Raw genomic sequence first — 20,537 nt, 5'->3', positions numbered from 1 at the left:
GCGTTTTGCATTGTTTGAATTTGAGGTACACACAATGCAGAAGCTTGAAACTACAGGTACACAGTTTTCATTTTACTCTAAATCAAATAAGTATTACTGCACTGAAAAATAAGTACATGTAAGATAACTGTAAATTCTCGATCTATAATATTGCATTAACCATGTATACATTGCATCTCTTGTAATAAGAGAACATGATCCAAAAAAATTCCACCTCTTACAACATTCGTCTAGCAAGATGCCAACTAGATATTTTGCTTGAACATTAACTTTATTTTCTTGCTTTCTAATTAAACCACTAATACTGTACCAGAAAAGTTTCTGTTGTGGGAGGTTTATTATTGATCCTGATGCATCATTAGAAGAATTATATGCATATTACCAGTACTTTATCAAACAGAAATAACCTCACATGTCACATATTTGGTGTAAAATTTTTGTCAGTTGCATCAATTCAAAGTAAATAATGTGTATGAACTAATTTGTCACCTGTGAACGCAAATATTTAGCTGATTAGGCCATGCCCTGATTTCTAGCAAGTCATGAAAATAATTTATTTGATACATAATGTTCATGATTCGCCCTTTAGTCAGTAGTCACGTTAAATATGATAAAGATCTGGCTTAATCATATTTTATATCTCAAATTTTGCACCAATATACTCATCAGTCCCCGTAATTTATTGTTGTACCTTTTTGCTCCTCAAATACTGAAAACGTACCATTTTATCCTTAGACCAACCGATTTTCACCTATTTTTTTCCCGGTTCAAACATAAAAAGTACATTTTGGATACCCGAACACTAAAAAGTTACGCTATTAAATTTCAGGATTTTGTAAGTACACCGATGCAAATTTTGAGGCCGAAAAAATCACTAAGCTTAAAAATTATGACCCCTGAACCTTAAATGTTCTTGACTATCTTATAATTAAATGTAAAAGGTCTTTGGATGTAAACTGGCGAGCTTTATAGTTGCATATACACGAAAATATTGAATTCCTGTAGCACTTTCTAATAAGTTCCTAACTGTGACCTAAATAAGTTTTAGACCCGGGTCTTTAATAAAATTGAGATCCTTTTCAACTTTCTTGTCTACTGTATTAATTAACTGCATAAGCTAAGATAAACTATATGATATTAAGATGCAACAAAATATAACAAGAGCGTATTTACAGGCCCCAGTGGGAGCATCAACAGCGCATGTATATTCTGCATGACCGATTTATACTATTTTTGGACCCCACTCACATAACAACAAGGTATTAGTTGGGCATCACTCTTCCTGACTAAACAAGTCCTCTCGGAATGACCAACTTTTTTACTTTTTTATGTCCCACAATATCCCATAATTTTATTCCCTTTTTCATTTTTTGAATCTAATGTTCATTTACTTTTACGTATAATTAAGTTACACTATTTCAGTTATAAATTATTTAAAATTAATAAAATATGATTGATTTTAACTTACATAAAATTGAAGATTTTTTTAATAAACTCAAATAAACGACATAAAAATAAGGAAAAAAACGTTACAAAAACACATAATTATAACTAAAAACATAAAATTCAAATAATTAACGGGAATTATGAAAATATGAGATGTGCTCCACCAAATCAGCCTGCAATTGACGATACTTTTATCGATCACGAATCTGGATAATTCTTTGGATATAGTTTTCATGCGGAACAAAAGACTCCTCGCCTATATTTGGTTGCGATATTCCATTTGTTGTGTCATCGTAGGATGGTAGCGGACCAAATATAGTAGCATATGTGTCTCTTTCATCTTCGACAATCATATTTTGTAGTATGATGCATACTCTCATTATTCTAGCAAGATCTCCTTTATCCCAGAATCGTGCAGGGCCACGTATAATTGCAAAACGAGACTGCAATACACCAAATGCTCGTGCAATATCTTTTCGCTGACCTTCTTGATATTTGGAAAATAACTTCCTCTTTTCGCTTTGTGGACGTGAAATTGTTTTAACAAATATAGCTCATTATGGGTATATTCAATCAGCTAAATAGTACCCTAAATTATAGTTGTTACCGTTCAACGTATAATTTACCTCAGGGGCACGACCTTCAAGCACTTCATCGAATAATGTGATCGGTCTAAAATATTTATATCATTGTTAGACTTAGCAACTATAAAAAATGCATGTCATATCCATAAATCCGAAGAGGCGACAGCTTCAACTAAGAGCGTTGGAACCCATTTGTGACCACTCATAAACATCCCCTTCCATGCTTTAAGACAATTTTTCCATTGTCAATGCATACAATCAATACTACCCATCATACCGGGAAACCCACGGGCCTCTCCCATCTCTAATAAACGTCGAACATCATTTAAATTTGGTTTTCGCAAGTATTCATTTTCAAACACCAATTTAACATCAGTGACAAACTTTTTCAAGCATTCAATGATGGTTGATTCACCAATTCGGATATAGTCATCAACAGCATCGGCGGAGACTCCATATGCCGACATACGTATGACAACAATGCATTTCTGTAGAGGTGATAAGCCTTTTCTTCCCAATGCATCAACCATTTGTTGGAAATATGGATCAAAACAGGAGAGAGCATCTACAATGCGAAGAAATACATGTCTCCCCATTCTGAACCTTCTACGAAATGTTTCCGGGGTATAGACTGGATTTTCTGCAAAATAATCTTTCACTAGATGTTCATGGCCGGCTTCACGGTCTCTGTATATCGTTCTCCGAGGCGTTGATTAAGATCCTTCCCCTTGAAGTTTGTTAAAGAGACGGAGACGATATTTCTCATATTCATCGTCATCTTTATTGAACATTTTCTTAGCAAACTTTTTGTAAATATCAAAATATCAGCCATGTTTGGTTTTTACTAATATGATTATATTGATGATCTTATATAATCTTAAAAAGAATTTATTTCAAACATTAACTCACAACAAAGACATTACAACGATTTTCTTCCAAACATTACAATCCAAACACTAAAATCCAAACACTACAATCCAAACAATACAATCTCAACACTAAAATCCAAACAATAAAAACCAAACACTAAAATCCAGATGACTTTCTCCTTTTTATTTCTTCTATCATTTCCGCATGCACTTCACGTTGAGTTTTAGTGATAATACTTGTATATGTCATGATGATCTTTAAGTCCATCTCCTTAACATGGTTCTTATTATTCTTCCAATAGAGACAACTTTAGGCATTGAACATATCTGTCATTTCTTCATAGCGTTCAGCATCCACGTCTATGACTTTCTTCTTTCCCTTTCCTTTCCTTTTGGCTGCTTTTGCACCTTTAGGATGAACCGGAGATTCCACAATATTATTGTCATCTGGTGTTTCATTGTTAGCCGATGACAAATAAGCTCCGAAATTATTTTAACTTAATTCTCTTTGTACTCCCGATATTTGTTACAGGAGCTCTCCATCTTGGTTGCCTCCGAAGCTCACTTCAATGCTTATCAAAGTAATATTTTTCCATAAAGAGCTTTATGTTCAACATGAGCCTCCTCTATTATATTGTCCATGTTTGAGCCACTCTCAATCATTTTTTCAATGTCGGTCATCCGTCCATCAAGCAATTGAATGATAGATTAGAAAAGATTAAGGTTACAACAGATGCTAGAAACAAAAAAAAATAGAAATGGGAAAGTAGGAATTAACAAACATAACAACTACACACCTGATAAATATGCTCCAAGAAAAATCTGTGTTAAGTGTGGTAGTGTTAATCATTTGTCTGTTAATTGCAAGATTGCCATGCCTACTTCCATGATTGTACCTCCTTCCTTTCCCAACATGAATGACATGTTTGCTATGTCTATGAATGTTATATCTGCTCAGAATATGAATGCACAATTTGCTGCTATGCCTTTTGCACCTAATCCTTATTATGTTGTATTTAGTATGCCCCCAAATGCCATTTAGCATGCCTTACTGGAATAACATGTTTGCAAATAGCATGCCTTTTCCTGTTAATCAAAATATGCATGATAATTCTATTCAAATGACTGGTTTCAAAGGTCCAACTCAAATGACTAAAGATGAATCAGAAATTCCCAAGTCAAATGAGATTAAACCTAAGAAACCAAAGAAGAAAGCTAACAAGGCAGGGCCCAAGGAAACTTGGGTACCAAAATCAACTTGATTTGATTTATATGTGTATAGAGAAACAGAAAGAATCTGTGGTATCTGGATAGTTGTTGCTCAAGGAACATGACTGAAGATTCTACCCTGCTCATTGAGTTCAAGGAAAGAGCTGGCCCAAGTATTACCTTTGGAGATGACAACAAGGGTTTTACTGTGGGATATGGCTTGATTTCAAAAGACAATGTTATTATTGAAGAGGTTGCCCTAGTGGATGGTCTCAAGCATAATCTGTTGAGTATCACCCAGCTTTGTGATAAGAGCAACTCAGTGACATTCAATTCAGTAGAATGTGTTGTGACAAACAAAAAGAGCAACAAAGTGGTTCTCATTGAAGTGAGAAAGGGGAATGTGTATCTAGCTGACTTCAACCCATCAAATGTAGAATCTGTCACTTGCCTTCTCTGGAAAGCAAGTCAAGATGAAAGTTAGCTATGGCACAAGAAGCTGTCCCATCTAAACTTCAAGACCATGAATGAGCTTGTTAAGAAAGAACTGGTTAGAGGTATTCCTCAAGTGGAGTTTACAAAAGATGTATTGTGTGATGCTTGCCAAAAGGGAAAGCAGATTAAAGCATCATTCAGAAAGAAGCTTGATTCAACAATTGACGAACTTTTGCAATTGCTACACATGAATTTGTTTGGACCAGTCAATGTGTTGTCCATCTCAAGGAAAAGATTTTTCCTAATAATTGTGGATGATTTCTCAAAGTTCTCTTGGACAAATTTCCTAAAATCTAAAGATGAAGGTAGTGAAATCATCATCAATCACATAAGGCAAGTCAACAATCATCCTGATTTTAAGGTAAGAAGAATAAGGAGTGACAATGGAACTGAGTTCAAGAATTCTGTGATGAGATCATTTTGTGAATAAAATGGGATTATGCATTAGTTTTCTGCAGCAAGAACTCCACAACAAAATGGAGTAGTGGAAAGAAAGAACAGATCCCCTATTGAAGCTGCAAGGACAATGCTTGAAGAATCAAAGTTACCAACATATTTTTAGGCTGAGGCTATGAAGACTGTCTGCTACACTCAGAATATTTCTTTGGTCAATCAAGCAAAATGTATTTGGCTGCAAATGCTATATCATAAAGAATCAAACTGATCAACATGGGAAGTTTGATGCTAAAGCAGATGAAGGAATTTTTGTTGGATATGCTGTGGGAAAGGAATATAGAGTCTACAATCTAAGAACCAACATTGTTGTCGAATCAATACATGTTGTGTTTGATGATAAAAAGATTAAAGGACTGCAAGATGGAGATTTCCATGAGAGCCTCAAGTTTGATAATGTGGAGATGGTTAGTGATGACAGTGATGATGAAAGTGATCAAGAAATAGTAACTAAGGATAATGTCGAAAAATCTACAACTAATGAAGCTCATAACTCAACATCTGTCGAGTTATAAAATGCTTCATCCGTCGGGAGACAATCTGCCTTATCCATCGGGAGACAATCAGCTTCATCCGTCGGAACCCAAAGTGAATCATCCGTCGGAACATTAAGAGAAGCTGAAAGTCAGAATAGATCACCTATAGAAAGCTCCCCTTTCTCAAATCAAAGATTCACAAACTCAGGGGGAGTTTCTCATAATCAAAACTCAGTCACACATCAAAATAACAATGAGGCCTCTTCATCTAGAGCAAATCTACCTCAACAGAGGAAATGGAGAAGAGATCACCCTTATGAGCTAATTATTGGTGATGCATCTTCTAGAGTTCAAACAAGGAAAACAACTCAAGAAGAATGTATGTATAGCAGCTTCCTATCAAAGGAAGAACCAAAGAATGTAGAAGAAGCTATATTGGATCCTAATTGGATTTTAGCTATGCAGGAAGAGCTAAACCAATTTGAAAGGAACAATGTGTGAAAGCTGGTACCCAAGCCTAAAGGAAAGAACTCAATAGACACCAAGTGGGTATTCAGAAACAAGATGGATGAAAAATGGCATAGTTATAAGGAAAAAAGCTAGATTGGTTGCTAAGGGCTATTGTCAACAAGAAGGAATAGATTTTGATGAGACATTTGCTCCTGTTGCAAGACTTGAATCCATCAGAATTTTCCTAGCCTATGCAGCTCATGCCAATTTCAAAGTCTATCAAATGGATGTCAAAAATGACTTTCTGAATGGAGATTTGGAAGAGGAGGTCTATGTCAGTCAGCCTCCTGGTTTTGAGGATCCAAATTTTCTTGAACATATATATTATCTTCTGAAAGCACTTTATGGATTGAAGCAAGCATCTAGAGCCTGGTATGACACTTTATCAAAGTTTTTTTTAGAGAATCACTTCATTAGAGGTACTGTAGACAAAACTTTATTCTTTAGAAATGTTAATGGATCTAGCATACTTGTTCAAATTTATGTAGATGATATTATATTTGGCTCTACAGATGAAAAACTTTGTAAAAAGTTTGTTAAATTAATGCAAAGTAAGTAAGAAATGAGCATGATGGGAGAACTAACTTACTTTCTTGGTTTACAAGTTAAGCAAGTTAGTGATTGAATATTCATTAGTCAAACCAAATACATTTATGATCTTTTAAAGAAGTTTGAACTAATGAATTGCACATCTTCAAAAACTCCCATGGCCACTGCAACTAAACTTGAATTAAACTCTACTGAAAAGTCTGTGGATATTTCAAGTTATAGAGGCATGGTTGGCTTACTTCTGTACTTAACAGCTAGTAGACCAGATATAATGTTTGCTACATGTCTTTGTGCTAGATTTCAGGCTGATCCTAGAGAATCTCACTTAATAGCTATTAAGAGAATTTTCAGATATCTCAAGGGTACACCAAAACTTGGCATTTGGTACCCTAGAGATTCTGGTTTTGATCTAACTGGTTATTCAGATGCAGATTATGCAGGTTGTAGAGTTGACAGAAAAAGTACAATAGGAACCTGTCAATTTCTAGGGAACAAGCTAGTATCCTGGTTCAGTAAAAAGCAAAATGCAGTTTCTACTTCTACAGCAGAAGCTGAATATATTGCTGCTGGCAGTTGCTGTGCACAGATTTTGTGGATGAAAAACCAATTGCCAGACTATGATCTGCAAGTGGAAAGGATTCCTATTTTCTGTGATAACACAAGTGCAATTGCCATTACTGAGAATCAAGTACAACATTCAAGAATAAAGCACATAGACATCAAGTACCACTTCATTAGGGAACATGTAATTAATGGTACTGTGGAACTTCATTTTGTTCCAAGTGAAAAACAACTTGCAGATATATTTACCAAGCCACTTGATAAAATCACCTTTTCAGGGTTGGTAAGTGAGTTAGGTATGCTTAATTATTCTTGAATTATTTCAAATATTTTTGCAAGTTAAAATGCAGCCAGAAATTTAATTGATTTTTCTGTTTTGGATGAAATTTTGGCTAAGTCAAAATTTACATCCCGACGGATGATCATTATCCATCGAGTCTGATCATCCGTCGGAATAAAATTTCCTAATAAATATCAATTACCTTTCTGGAAAATTTTATTACCCGATGGATAAATTGTTTTACTCCCATCCGTCGAGTTGTCCAAATCATAGCCGTTAATTTTCTAAACATCATCCATCGAGTTTACTTACAGTCTGTAAGTATATCACGACGGATGATTGATAGAATTTTGACAGTTTATTTTAATTTAAACGGCTATTTTGGGCTATTTTGATTGGTTCTTTACTACATCTGTCAGTTTATTTTTAAGAGAGTATAAAAGCAAAATTCATTTTCATTCTTTTCTTTTATCACTCTCAATTCAATTGCTCTAACTCCCTTTCTTCTCCAAAGCAAAAGTTCTCTCTGCAAATCTCTCATTCTCTAACAATGGCACCTGTAGTCAAAATCATGTCTCAATCTGGATATATCTATGAAAAGAACAACTTTGCAGCTCTTGTGAATAAGGAGATTCCTCGGTCTGGAGAATTTCACAAGATGATGGATTTTGTGAAGAGCTGTAAACTCAGTTATATCATGCTTGAATCACCCACTATATACTGTGAAGTTGTGAAAGTGATATAGACAACTACCGTGTATAACTCAACTAACAAGACCATAACTTTCACTCACAAATGTAAACAGTTTAATGTTAATAGTGGCATTGTCAAAGCATGTTTTAGATTTCCAGATAACACTATTACTGTTTTACGCACAGACACTGATATAGTTAACTTGCTAAATTCTATGAGCTATGCACTTCCTACTTCTAAGTTAAGTGAGATTAGGAGGTTAGGTCTTAGAAAGGCTATCTGTGTGATGTGGTAACTAAAGTATTTTCTGGTAAAATTAGCAACTTTGACTCTATTAACATTTCCATGCTTAACATGCTTTACATGCTAGTTACCGATAAGTACTTTAATTTCAGTGACTTGATCTTGTTTGAGTTAGGCTATAAGTTAGGAGAACTTAATAAGAGAGGTAAAAGTGTCTATTATGCTAGATTTTTTATGATTCTTGCTAACCATCTTATGGAGGACATTGTTGTTAAGAACCCAACCAATAAATTGAATTGTTGGATTCAAGAAAGGAGAGTCATTGCTGATCTCAACAGGGCAAGTCACCACAAAGAGGTGCCCTCCATTACTTTCCAATCGTGGAGGGACCTCAGGTAAGTGAAATAAGCACCAATGTCTCCAAAATTCCAACCTCACAAATTTCTTTGCCTTTAAGTGTAGCAATGGCATCTGTGTCAATGACCCAACATATGCCTATCCAAGCTACCAAATCAAAAATTTCAAAAACCAAATCAAAGAAAGCTCCCTCTGGTGTCTCTCAAAAGATACCAGTTACAAAACCTACCAAACACAAAAAGAGGAGTGTGAAGTAGGGTGAGTTAGGTGAGGAACAGGGTGACAGTCAAAGAAACCCTAAGGATAAGGCTGGTGAGATTAGTGTACCTAAGCCTAGCCACACCACAGTTTCCCAACAAACTGTGGTTGTTAATCTGGATATTAGCTCATTTCTAGTTTCATCCTCCCAAAAGGATGTTACTATTAAAACAATCTCCCAACCAGGAGCACAGAACAAGAGGGTTAGGGACACAACCTCTCCACAAACTTATGCAAGGAAGAAAAGATCTAAAACCCTTGGGGATGCACATGGCACACACACAGTGCAAACTGGAGCTAATGACCCAGTCACTGCACCATCTCAAAGTCAGATTGATGTGGCTCCAATAAATGTGGAGTCACAGCCAAAATTATTACTAAATGAAGCACCTCAAACACCAAATTCTCCCACACACTCACTGGATGTAGACATGATTCATACATCACAACCAAATTCTCCATCATTAACTCTGTTGGAGAAGCCAAAAATCCAAGCAAGTGAGCATCATCTTTTAGATGATTTGTTGGCTCGCTTGCCTTTTCTTTCTGAGTCTATTGAGACATCTGTGCCCAAACTTTCATCAAACTGCACAGAGTCTACAATAGTCTCCACTTCTAACTCATTTATTTCTACTCTCCCGGTGGATATTATTCATCCGTCGAGTGGTGATTGTATCCCGACGGATGTGCCTTACAGCAGTCATCCGTCGGATAGTCATATTACTATCCCGATGGATATTTCTCATCGCCGGGAGTCTCTGCACAACTTCAAAATTCAACAATTGTCACAAGTGCAGATGACTTAGTAATAGTACAATCACGCTTAGGATTGAGGGAAGGGAGTGAACTGAGTGAGAGTCTGGGTTGCTCCTAGGAAAACAGAGAGAGAAAATGAGTGAACAAATGCAGACCATTTCTTCAGGTCTGTAAAAAGTGAGTGAGAGGAGTCCCACCTTAGATGGTGAAGGTGAGGGTGTGAGGGTAGGAAGCCAAGGGGGCCCTTGATGCAAAAATAGAGAGATCATGAGAGAAATGCAGGTACATGAGAAATAAAGGTGGACATCATTGCTAGTGAGTCAATGAATGTCAATGATGCAGACAAAGAGGGACTATCTCAACATAGTCAAGCTGCTATATATTCCACCTCTTTGGATGCTGATACATTTACTCATCATGTTCCAGCATATCAACTTTTGCTTGGATAGGGCAATGAGAATGCATATAGGATGCTGAATTTGGTGCATACCACTCAATCAATGCGAAGAGCAAAAGATGCCATCACAGCTATTCCTTCTACAGCTGGTGATATTGATTATGAGACTGGTGGGTCAGAAGAATTATTTGGTGATGAGGGTGATGACATTGAAGAAGGGCCAATGGACATAGGGGGAGAAGAAGGCCCTAGTTCCAGATCTGGCATGCCAACTTGGGCATTTTCAAAGCAATGTGATGAACATCACTTCAAGACCACTCTCATACAACTCATCAGTCAGACACATTCTGCCATTCAATCATCAACGAATGCAAGCACCAAGAAGCTCCTACAAGCACACCTTGCTTCTCTTCAGTTACAACAAATCAAAGGCTTTCAACATAGTCAGAATGTCACTTCTATCAAAAATTAGGTTGATCAAATGAAGAAGGATATTTCTGACAGATTGGAAGCTAAACTTCCAGAAGTAACAATGATTGATATTAAGAGACACCTAAGGAAGAACTCTGATCTTGCTATAAAAGTGGATTCCAGGATAAAAGGATGATTGCTATGGAAGCTTCTCTAACAGCTATCCATCTCCATTAAGCACAGCAAACAGACTTGCTTCAAAAGCTGGTGGCAGCACAAACCTCTTCCTCCACTCTACTTGCTGATAACAAAAAAAGGGAGAAAGAAAGCTCTATTGTCCCAATCAGTCAAGAGGGATCAAGGAGTGAGGGGGAGCAGAAAGTGCTAAACATTCAAGTAAGCAAAGCAATTGTGCCAGAAATTGCCTTCACAAAGCCACCTGCTTAGATAGCATTGATCTTATCAATGAAGCAACAGCCAATCTAAAAGCAGCAGCTGAGAAGAAGCTAGTGAGCCCAATATACTGGAAGAAAATTGATGATGACATTCAAAATAAATTTGGTCAAATTCAGAAGCCAGACAAAACATTCATTCATCACTCTCAAGTCAAGAATACTTATGTGAATGAAATGAGTATGAATTATCTGGAAAAAGGCCAAACATCTTGCATCGAATCTCCAAAGGCAAATCTGATCATGAAGCCTAAAAGGAACTACTCAAAGTTCTCAAACAAAAACCCTTTGAATACTGTGTATGAGACACCTAGGTCAGATGAGAAGAAGCTGTTGGCTAGGTCAATCGCATTTTATAAAGATCCAGCTGATTCAGCACTGAAAAGAAGAATTGCCAAGGTTTACAGAAATGGTAAAGAAATCTGTATTGTGGCTGGACACCCTCAGTTTGTAGAAGCTAAAAAGGAAGAGAAAGAAAGAATCAGGCAAGAAAAGAAGCAAGCTACCCTAGATGCTAAGAAGCTCAAACAAAAGAAGGGGCAAGCTACTATCTTGGCCAAGCTTCAAGCTGTGAAGACTACAAAAGAGATTTTTTCACAACCATCTGTAATTGATGAACCTCAAGATCAGAAAGTGCAAGATGCACCTCAACAGAAAAGAACATTCAGATATAAGCTTCAAGCTAAAAGAAAATTGGACTTCGGTGATGAGGAAATGGAAGACTACATTCCCAAACAATCTACCACTACAACTCAGACATCCAAGCCCTCTGTGGTACATGAGGAATTCAAGGTAGATCCATTCAAGAACTTTCATGGTGAACCTATCATTCCAAAGGATGAGCCTATAGACCGGGATAGTCTACCAATTCCTGAACTAAATCTACCTATATTCAAGAAGCAAAGGAAAACAAAGATTAGAGCAATCAAGAAAGTGAAGCCTGTGACTCTCAGAACTAAAAAACTAGCCAAAGTTCAACCCAAAGTCAACAAGGGAGATCTCCTATATATCTGTGATATCAAGGAATTTTCTGATTTAAATCTCTACTTGGATGAACTGGAAGAAGTAAGAGGGATTGATGCTTACAGAAATATTCCTGAAAGGCTAGTGTTCAAATACAAGGGAGGAAAAGAGATCACATGACCACTTCACATGATTCTTCAAGAAAGCCAATATGTACTGATAAAGGTCAATTCATCCTTCAAAAAGAACTTTGGATTCAATGTGACGGCAAGAAGTCTAGTTCTAAAGAAGATTGAAGAGCTGAGGAGTAATAGAGCAAAAAATGCACTCCCAAATACTCTAACTATTCCTTAATTATTGTGAGAAACTCTTTGTACATTTTGCCTTGTTCAATTTTCAGTAAATAATGCAACACTTATAAGTTTTATCTACTACTTTTTAATCTGTTTTTTTTTGGTGTTTTGTTATCATCAAGTTTCTCTTAATTTATGGCTACAATTCTAGAAGACATAAATTGGGGGAGATTGTTAGGAATATGTTATGTACTTGATGATTAAATTAACAAAACACCATTAGTAGATTCAATATAATATAATTTGTAGCACTCGACGGATGTTCAAAAATAGTCCCGATGGATGAACTCTATAGTCCCGACGGATGACCATATGACATCCATCGAGTGAGTAGCTTATGTAACAAATAAGAATTGTAGCACATTTCTGCAAATAACTTTGTGTAGATTCTGTAGGAATTTATGAGTCATGTTGACTACTAGTGGATATGCATAATAGGTTGATTAATTGTAAATATGTGATGTCTTGTAATTTTGTATAAATGAAATAGAGTCAAGTGACAAATAGCTACCCGACGGATGATCTGCAAGACACCCGACAGATGATCATATTCAAACATCTGTTGACAGTGACAACACAGTCACATGCGTCGGGTGTTTGTAAAAGGAATGTGACAGCCTGTTAAGCAGGAATTTGAGAACAAAGAAGCATTACCATTTCCATGCTATTGTGAAGATATTCAAAGATGCTGGAACAGAGCAGTGGAGCAGCATGGAGTTAGACTAAATATGTTTTGTTTTATTATCTTGTCTTATTGTCATGTGAACTTGGTGATATATAAAATAAGTGTAGCTAGTAAAACAATCAACTAAGCAAACACATTTCAAAGAGAGATAGAAAAAACTGTAATTGTTAAGAATCTCTCTGTAGTTTGATTGTTCAACTTGTAAAGCATCTGTGAGTCATTTTAGCTTCACAGAGTTCTTATTGATATATATATATATATATATATCTGGCGGATACTCTCAAATCCACCAGAAAGTTTTAAAAGCATTTGTTTTTATTACTTTCATATTTTATCAAGCAAGAACAATTTAGTTTTGAAAAAATTGCCAGAATTATATTCAACCCCCCTTCTGTAATTCTTGTTGTATTGTTAGGGACTAGCACTTGAACGTACTTGATGCCTGATCGTTTCCAAATTATGGATGTGATGTTTTAAAATTTTGGATATGCGGAAATGGATACATTTGAGAATTTTGAGTATTTGAAAATAAATTACTTGAAAATGGAAATGAAGGAACTTGGGAACTGAAATTTCGATTTTGCATGTTTAAAAATTGAGTATTTTCCATACTAGCATTTTGAACAAATGGAAAATATGGATTTGTAAATTGATACGGAAAATTTGAATTTGGGGCTTGAGAATAGGGGTTTGAATTTTATGAATTTTGAGATTGAGAATGATTGGAATTCAAAATTTGGGAATAGAAAAATTGTGGGGAGAAAAATTTAGAAAGATGAAGCAGTTTATATGAAATGAATCAAAATGGTAATCTATTTATAGGCTAAATATTACAACGACTATAAAATTAACCGTTACATTTCAAACGCTTATATTTCTAATTCATGCTAAACAGTAACAATATATAATAAAAGTCGATGAAAAAGTAAAATGCAGGGCCAACATACTTTTTGGGAATTGTGTCTTGTAAGTTGGCCATGGCCACCAAAGTGACCCGTGCCCTCTTTTTTACCTGGTCTGCAACGCATGTGACCATATTTACTTTGCCCATGTCTATATTACTATTCCCGAGGTGGGAAGTGGGCAGCAAAAATGCATGCGCTGTTGATGCTATGATGTACAGTAGCAACCACTGATTTCATAACGAATAAAATGTCAGTCTTAATTTGTTGTGAATTTCTTTACTCGAAGCAAATCTTTAACACGTTGAAGGGCAATTGTGTCTCAGCTCCAACCATAAACCCACAACATCAGCATGTGATAGGAAGTCTATCAAGAAATCAAATCGAGCATAGTGAAGTATGTGAACACCCCGAAGATATTCCAAATAAGATTAGATGAGCAAGGGGAATAAAAACTACAGAGAAGAAAGATCGAAGAAAACTGATAAACGATGCAAATATGAGATTCATATCAAAATAATGTCAACTAATATTGCATTAGTTCCTCATCTAAGTACTTCTCTGCCTCCATTATTCAGAAATAAATTGGCCTATCAAATCCTGCAAAACATCAACATATCATTAAATACAACTTTTCATTGTCATCTTAATCATAAAACCTTTAAAATAGTCCTAAAAAATTCAAATGAAATAACAACAATAGAGTGAAAATTGTAATAATATAGACATAGAAAGAGAATATGATAGTAAAAACATACATCGGTACATAAGATTATATGAATACGGAAAATATTAAGGTAGTTTTTGAAAACATTGTTTTCATTTCAAAACCGGGATTTTAATTCTAGAATTTGAAATCCATGATTTCAATTCCAAATTTTTTCCGAGAATTTCAAAGTTCTCGGAAAAAGTTTCTAGAGAAAAAGTTCTTGGGAAAATTTCCAGAAAAAAGTTTATAGGGAAAAGATTTACCAAAAAAATTCTCGGGAAAATTTTCCGAGAAAAGTTTCTCGGAAAAATAAATTAACAAAAAAAATTATCAAGAAAAAATTCGCAAGAATATAAGAATCTTGTTTTGAAAAAAAGTAAAGTATTATTATTAATATATATTATGTATGTCATTTTGCATGATTTTCTTATTATATTTTAGAGACTTCAATAATAATTGTTTTTTATTAAAAAAAATTATATATCTATGGTACATCTGGAAGTCTATCAAGAAAAATTCTCTGGAAAATTTTCGGGGGGAAAATATTCGCGAGATATGTTTTTCGGGAAAAGTTCCCGAGAAAAGTTTATCGGGAAAAAATTCCCGAGTAAAATTTTCCGAGAATTACCAAAAGAAAATTTTGTGGAAAAAAATTCTCGAGAAAAAGTTCTCGGAAAAATAATTGATAGAGCCCGAGACAGAGTTTCTATGGGTATTCAGGGAATATAGGAAGTATGGAAATAACACATACTTCTCTGCATCTGTTGTTAATATTGTGAAAAATAAGGTTAGATGAGCAAGGGGAAGAAAAACTACAGAGAAGAAAGATTGAAGAAAATAGATAAACGATGTAAACATGAGATTCACATCAAAATAATGTCATCTAACATTGCATTAATTTCTCATCTACATACTTCTCTGCCTCCGTTGTTCAGAAATAAATTGGCCTATCAAATCCTGCAAAACATCAACATATCATTAAATGCAACTTTTCCATTGCCATCCTAATCATAAACCCTTTAAAATAATCCTAAAAAAATCAAATGCAATAACAACAACAGAGTGAAAAGTGTAATAATATAGACATAGAAAGAGAATATGATAGCAAAAACATAAATTGGTACATAAGATTATATAAATATGAAAAAGATTAAGGTAGAGTTTGAAAATATTGATTTCATTTCAAATTCAGGATTTTTAATTCCAAATCTTTTGTTTGGAAATTCAAAAAATTGAATTTCAAAATTTTGTTTTAGGATTTTTCTCAAAGTTGAAATATAAATTTTTATTATTTTCTCGGAAAAATGAAATAATAATTTTAATTATATATATTTCAAAATAAATTTCTGAAAAAAATCCTTGAAAGAAAATTTCGAAAAAATTCTCAGTGAAAAGGTTCTTGTGAAACATTTCCCAGAAAATTTTTGTTAGGAATATGTGTATTAGTTTGATGATAAGTTAAACAAAACACTTAAGTAGAAATCTAGTGTTTGTAGCCTTAACGGATAAGACCATCTTGGCTATCCGTTGAAGGAGTAGCTTTACTTAGAAATGAGTTTAGTATTGTAGCACGTTTCAGTCTCTGTATTTAAGTTGTACTTCTTAGATGTTGTGGGAAATTATCAGTCATGTCGACTACTAGTGGATATGCAAATAGGAGGGCTAATTGTAAATATTTCATGCCTTGTAATTTTGTATAAGTGAAATAGCATCAACTGATATTAAAGGCCTTCAACGGATGAGAAACAAAGCTTCAACGGATGTCTCTAAAGCTTCAACGGATAACATCCATCAACGAATGAGTGTTTCAATGGATAATGCTTCAACTGCTAATGCATCAACGGATAAAAGCTTCAACGGATGCTTAGTTCAAATAGCAGTTGATAGTGACAATTCATAAGCTGACAGAGGCACATGGGTTGACAGAGACAAACTGGAATGTGGCAGCCTCTAGGAGGAATCAAGAAAATGCAGCATTTCCATTCCGGTGCTAACAAGGAAGTATTCAAAGATTCACAGCTAAACCTAAATTGCATTGGATAGAGAAATGAAGAAGAAACATGTGAAGAATCTTCTAATTGTATTTTACAGTTTTGTCTTCACTTGTAAACTTGGTGATATATAAACCAAGTAGCAGCAAGTAATTAGATGTGAATTTTCCAGAGCTGTTTAGAAAAATCTAGAGAGAAAATCATCTAGTTTGTACTAGGAAGCAGCTGTGATTTAATTCTTTGAATCACAGATTTTCTGAAATAACACATCTCTGGTGGAACAACAAATCCACCAGAAAAGTTTTTAAGTCTGTTGTGTTCTTTACATTTGTGTTTGAATATATATCTGTTTGCATTAGCTCAAAGCAATTCACACACACTTGCTCATCAAAACACATAGACTAGAAACTGCTCAAAACTTGAAAAAGTTTTGAGTTTTACATTCAACCCCCTTCTGTAAAACTCATTGTTAGTTCACTGGGAATAACAATTGGTATCAGAGCAAGCTCTTAACATACTAAGAGTTTAAAGATCTATTCTGCTAACATCATGAGTGCACATAAGAATCCTCCTGCTACCAATATGAGTAGGAAGGATATTGGTATAAAGATTCCAGTCCTGGAAAAAGATAACTATCATAACTGGAAAGTGAAGATGCATTTACATCTACTGTCTCAGGATGAAAGCTACATCAACTGCATTGAAAATGGTCCTCACATTCCTCACAAAGTGGCCACAGCTGCTACTGCAACAGTTGCTGTTGGACAGTCCATTCCCAAGCCAAAAGCAGAATGGACTATTGAAGACATGAAAGAAATTCACAAGGACAAGAAAGCCATGAACATTCTGTTTAATGGCTTAGATCAAGATATGTTTGACAATGTCATCAATAGCCAAACTGCAAAGGAAGTTTGGGATACTGTGCAAATCATCTGTGAAGGTACTGAGCAGGTTAGAGAGAACAAGATGCAGCTTTTTATTCAACAGTATGAATATTATCACTTTGAAGAAGGAGAATCATTAAATGATACCTTCAACAGATTTCAGAAACTGTTAAATGGATTGAAGCTGTATGGTAGAGTGTACCAAGTCAAAGATTCCAACTTAAAATTTCTGAGGTCTCTACCAAAGGAATGGAAGCCTATGACTGTTTCTCTAAGAAATTCTCAAGATTATAAGAACTTCACACTTGAAAGATTATATGGAATTTTGAAGACTTATGAACTTGAGATGAAGCAAGATGAGCTGTTGGAAAAGGGAAAGAGAAAAGGAGGATCAGTTGCACTTATAGCTGATAATGAGAAAATTGAAGCCAGGAATGAGGAGAAGACAATGCCAAGTCTCAAAATTGGCACAAGCAAATCAGAATCAAGCAAGGGAAAAGAGCAAGTAGCTGAAGATGAAGGCAAATCCAGTCAAGATGACTCTAATGATGTTGATGAACATCTGGCTTTTTTGTCCAGGAGGTTTGCAAAGATGAAATTCAGGAAAAATACAAAATTCACTAAGTCAAACAAAAATATGGTGGACAAATCTAAGTTCAAATGTTATAACTGTGGCATTAGTGGACACTTTGCAAATGAGTGCAGGAAGCCAACCTCTGATAAGAAGAAATTTGAGCAAGTTGATTACAAAAAGAAGTACTTTGATTTGCTCAAATAAAAGGAAAGAGCTTTTCTCACTCAAGATGATTGGGAAGCTGATGGAGCCACTGAAGATGATGATATGGAATATGTCAACCTAGCCCTGATGGCTAATTCTGATGAAAATGAAACTAGTTCATCAAGCAACCAGGTAATTACTACTGACCTCTCTCAGCTTTCTAAAAATGAATGCAATGAAGCCATAAATGATATGTCCAATGAATTATATCATTTGTGTGTTTCCCTTAAATCACTAGCTAAAGAAAACACTAGGATCAAAGAGAATAATGTGTTTTTAAGTGATAGGAATGTTGTGTTAGAGGATCAGGTTATTGAGCTTAAAAAGATTAAACTTAAATGCTTGACTGTTGAGAGTGAACTAGAAGAAGCTGTTAAGAAAGTAGAAATTCTTTCTAAACAGTTAGAAAGTGAGCAAGAGGTAATCAAGGCCTGGAAAACATCTAGGGATGTTAGTGTTCAGATTGCCAAGGTTCAGGGAATTGAGTCATTCTGTGAGAATGCCTGGAAGAAAAACAAAAAGGAGTTAGAATTAATTGATGGATTGTCAACGGATGTGGAATCAACGGATGATGAAAGTTATCCGTTGAAGGAAGAAAATGAGCATCCGTTGAAGGCTCATCAATTGAAACAGGCAAGTGATTCTAAAAAGAAAAATTTCAATAAGAAGGATGGTTCAACTTTCAAGAACTTTGTCAAAGAAGGAGCTAGCACATCCAAAGATGCCAGTAAGGTGAACATAGGACACATGACTTTAGATCAGCTGAAAAATAGGCTTAAATTGGTTGAGGATAAAAAGGAAACTAAAAGAAAATCTAATAGAAATGGAAAGGTAGGAATTAATAAATACAACAATTACACACCTGATAAGTATGCTCCTAGAAAAAGCTGTGTGCATTGTAAAAGTGTTAATCATCTATCTGATAACTGCAAATCTGTTAAGAATGCTCACATGCCTTTAATTCCCTCCATGCCTAACATGTCTATGTCACCTCTGCATGCTATGCCTATTATGTCTCATCAGAATCCTCATGCACATTTTACAAACATGCCATATGTTAATAATCCTTATTTTACTGCATTCAGTATGCCTCAGATGCCATACAACATGCCTATGTGGAATAATATATTTGCACAATCCATGCCTTATCAAATTCAATCAAATGTGCTAAATGATTCTGTGACTAACCGTACTCTTCAACCAACTACATCTGAGATCAAGGTTGACCCAAAGTTACCTAAGTCAAAAGATGCAGGAGGAATGAAGTCTATGAAAAAGACTAACAAGGCTGGACCCAAGGAAACTTGGGTACCAAAATCAACTTGATTGATTTTGTTGTGTGCAGGGAAAAAGAAGGAATCTATGGTACTTGGACAGTGGTTGTTCAAGACACATGACAGGAGATTTCACCCTGCTCACAGAGCTTAAGGAGAGAGCTGGCCCTAGCATAACCTTTGGAGATGACAGCAAAGGGTTCACTATGGGATATGGCTTGATTTCAAAAGAAAATGTCATCATTGATGAAGTTGCATTAGTTGATGGTCTCAAACATAATTTATTGAGTATCAGTCAACTATGTGACAGAGGGAACACTGTTTCCTTCAATTCTGAAGCCTGTGTTGTCACAAGTAAGAAGGACAACAAAGTGGTTCTAACTGGAGTTAGAAAAGGGAATGTGTATTTAGCTGACTTCAACTCTACAGATGCAGAATCAATTACTTGTCTTTTTAGCAAAGCAAGTCCAGTTGAAAGTTGGCTATGGCACAAGAAGCTGTCCCATTTGAATTTCAAAACAATGAATGATCTAGTAAAAAATGACTTAGTTAGAGGATTGCCCCTAGTAGAATTCACAAGGGATGGGCTGTGTGATGCTTGTCAGAAAGGAAAGCAAAAGAAAGTATCATTCAGTAAGAAGCTTGAATCTGCAATTGATGAACCACTACAACTGCTACACATGGATCTTTTTGGACCAGTCAATGTATTGTCAATTTCAAGGAAAAGATATTGCCTAGTGATTGTAGATGATTTCTCAAAGTTTTCATGGGTTCATTTTCTTGGATCAAAGGATGAAGCTAGTGAAATCATTATCAATCATATCAAGCAAGTCAACAATCATCATGATTTCAAAGTAAGGAATATTAGGAGTGACAATGAAACTGAGTTCAAGAATTCAACCATGAAGTTGTTCTGTGAAGAAAATGGGATCATGCATGAGTTCTCAGCTCCAAGGACTCCACAATAAAATGGTGTGGTGGAAAGGAAGAACATATCAC

General features: G+C 35.3%; 1 protein-coding gene across 1 annotated transcript; it reads right to left on the bottom strand.

Annotated features, from left to right (window-relative positions):
• Positions 1–1,637: 1,637 nt before the first annotated feature.
• LOC141700941 (uncharacterized) lies at positions 1,638–2,626 on the bottom strand. Its single transcript, XM_074504602.1, has 3 exons — positions 2,287–2,626; positions 2,073–2,151; positions 1,638–1,965 (listed from the first exon to the last, which is right to left on the bottom strand). Exons 1-3 carry the CDS (start codon positions 2,624–2,626, stop codon positions 1,638–1,640), a joined length of 747 nt encoding a protein of 248 aa, XP_074360703.1.
• Positions 2,627–20,537: the final 17,911 nt, after the last annotated feature.

Source organism: Apium graveolens, unplaced genomic scaffold (assembly GCF_009905375.1).
Source record: "Apium graveolens cultivar Ventura unplaced genomic scaffold, ASM990537v1 ctg3109, whole genome shotgun sequence".
In the NCBI taxonomy this organism is placed as follows: domain Eukaryota; kingdom Viridiplantae; phylum Streptophyta; class Magnoliopsida; order Apiales; family Apiaceae; genus Apium; species Apium graveolens.
The sequence above is the reverse complement of the archived record's forward strand: the minus strand, read 5'-3'. Positions and strand labels throughout refer to the sequence as shown.

Bases quoted from the DNA above. Each gene is read 5' to 3' on its own strand.
- LOC141700941 (XM_074504602.1), bottom strand. From the start codon at position 2,626: ATGGGGAGACATGTATTTCTTCGCATTGTAGATGCTCTCTCCTGTTTT. The intron at 2,152-2,286 runs GTATGCATTGAC...CATTTTTTATAG, and splicing joins TATGATGGGTAGTATTGATT to TTGCTAAGTCTAACAATGAT. The intron at 1,966-2,072 runs GTAAATTATACG...ACGTCCACAAAG, and splicing joins TTGAAGGTCGTGCCCCTGAG to CGAAAAGAGGAAGTTATTTT.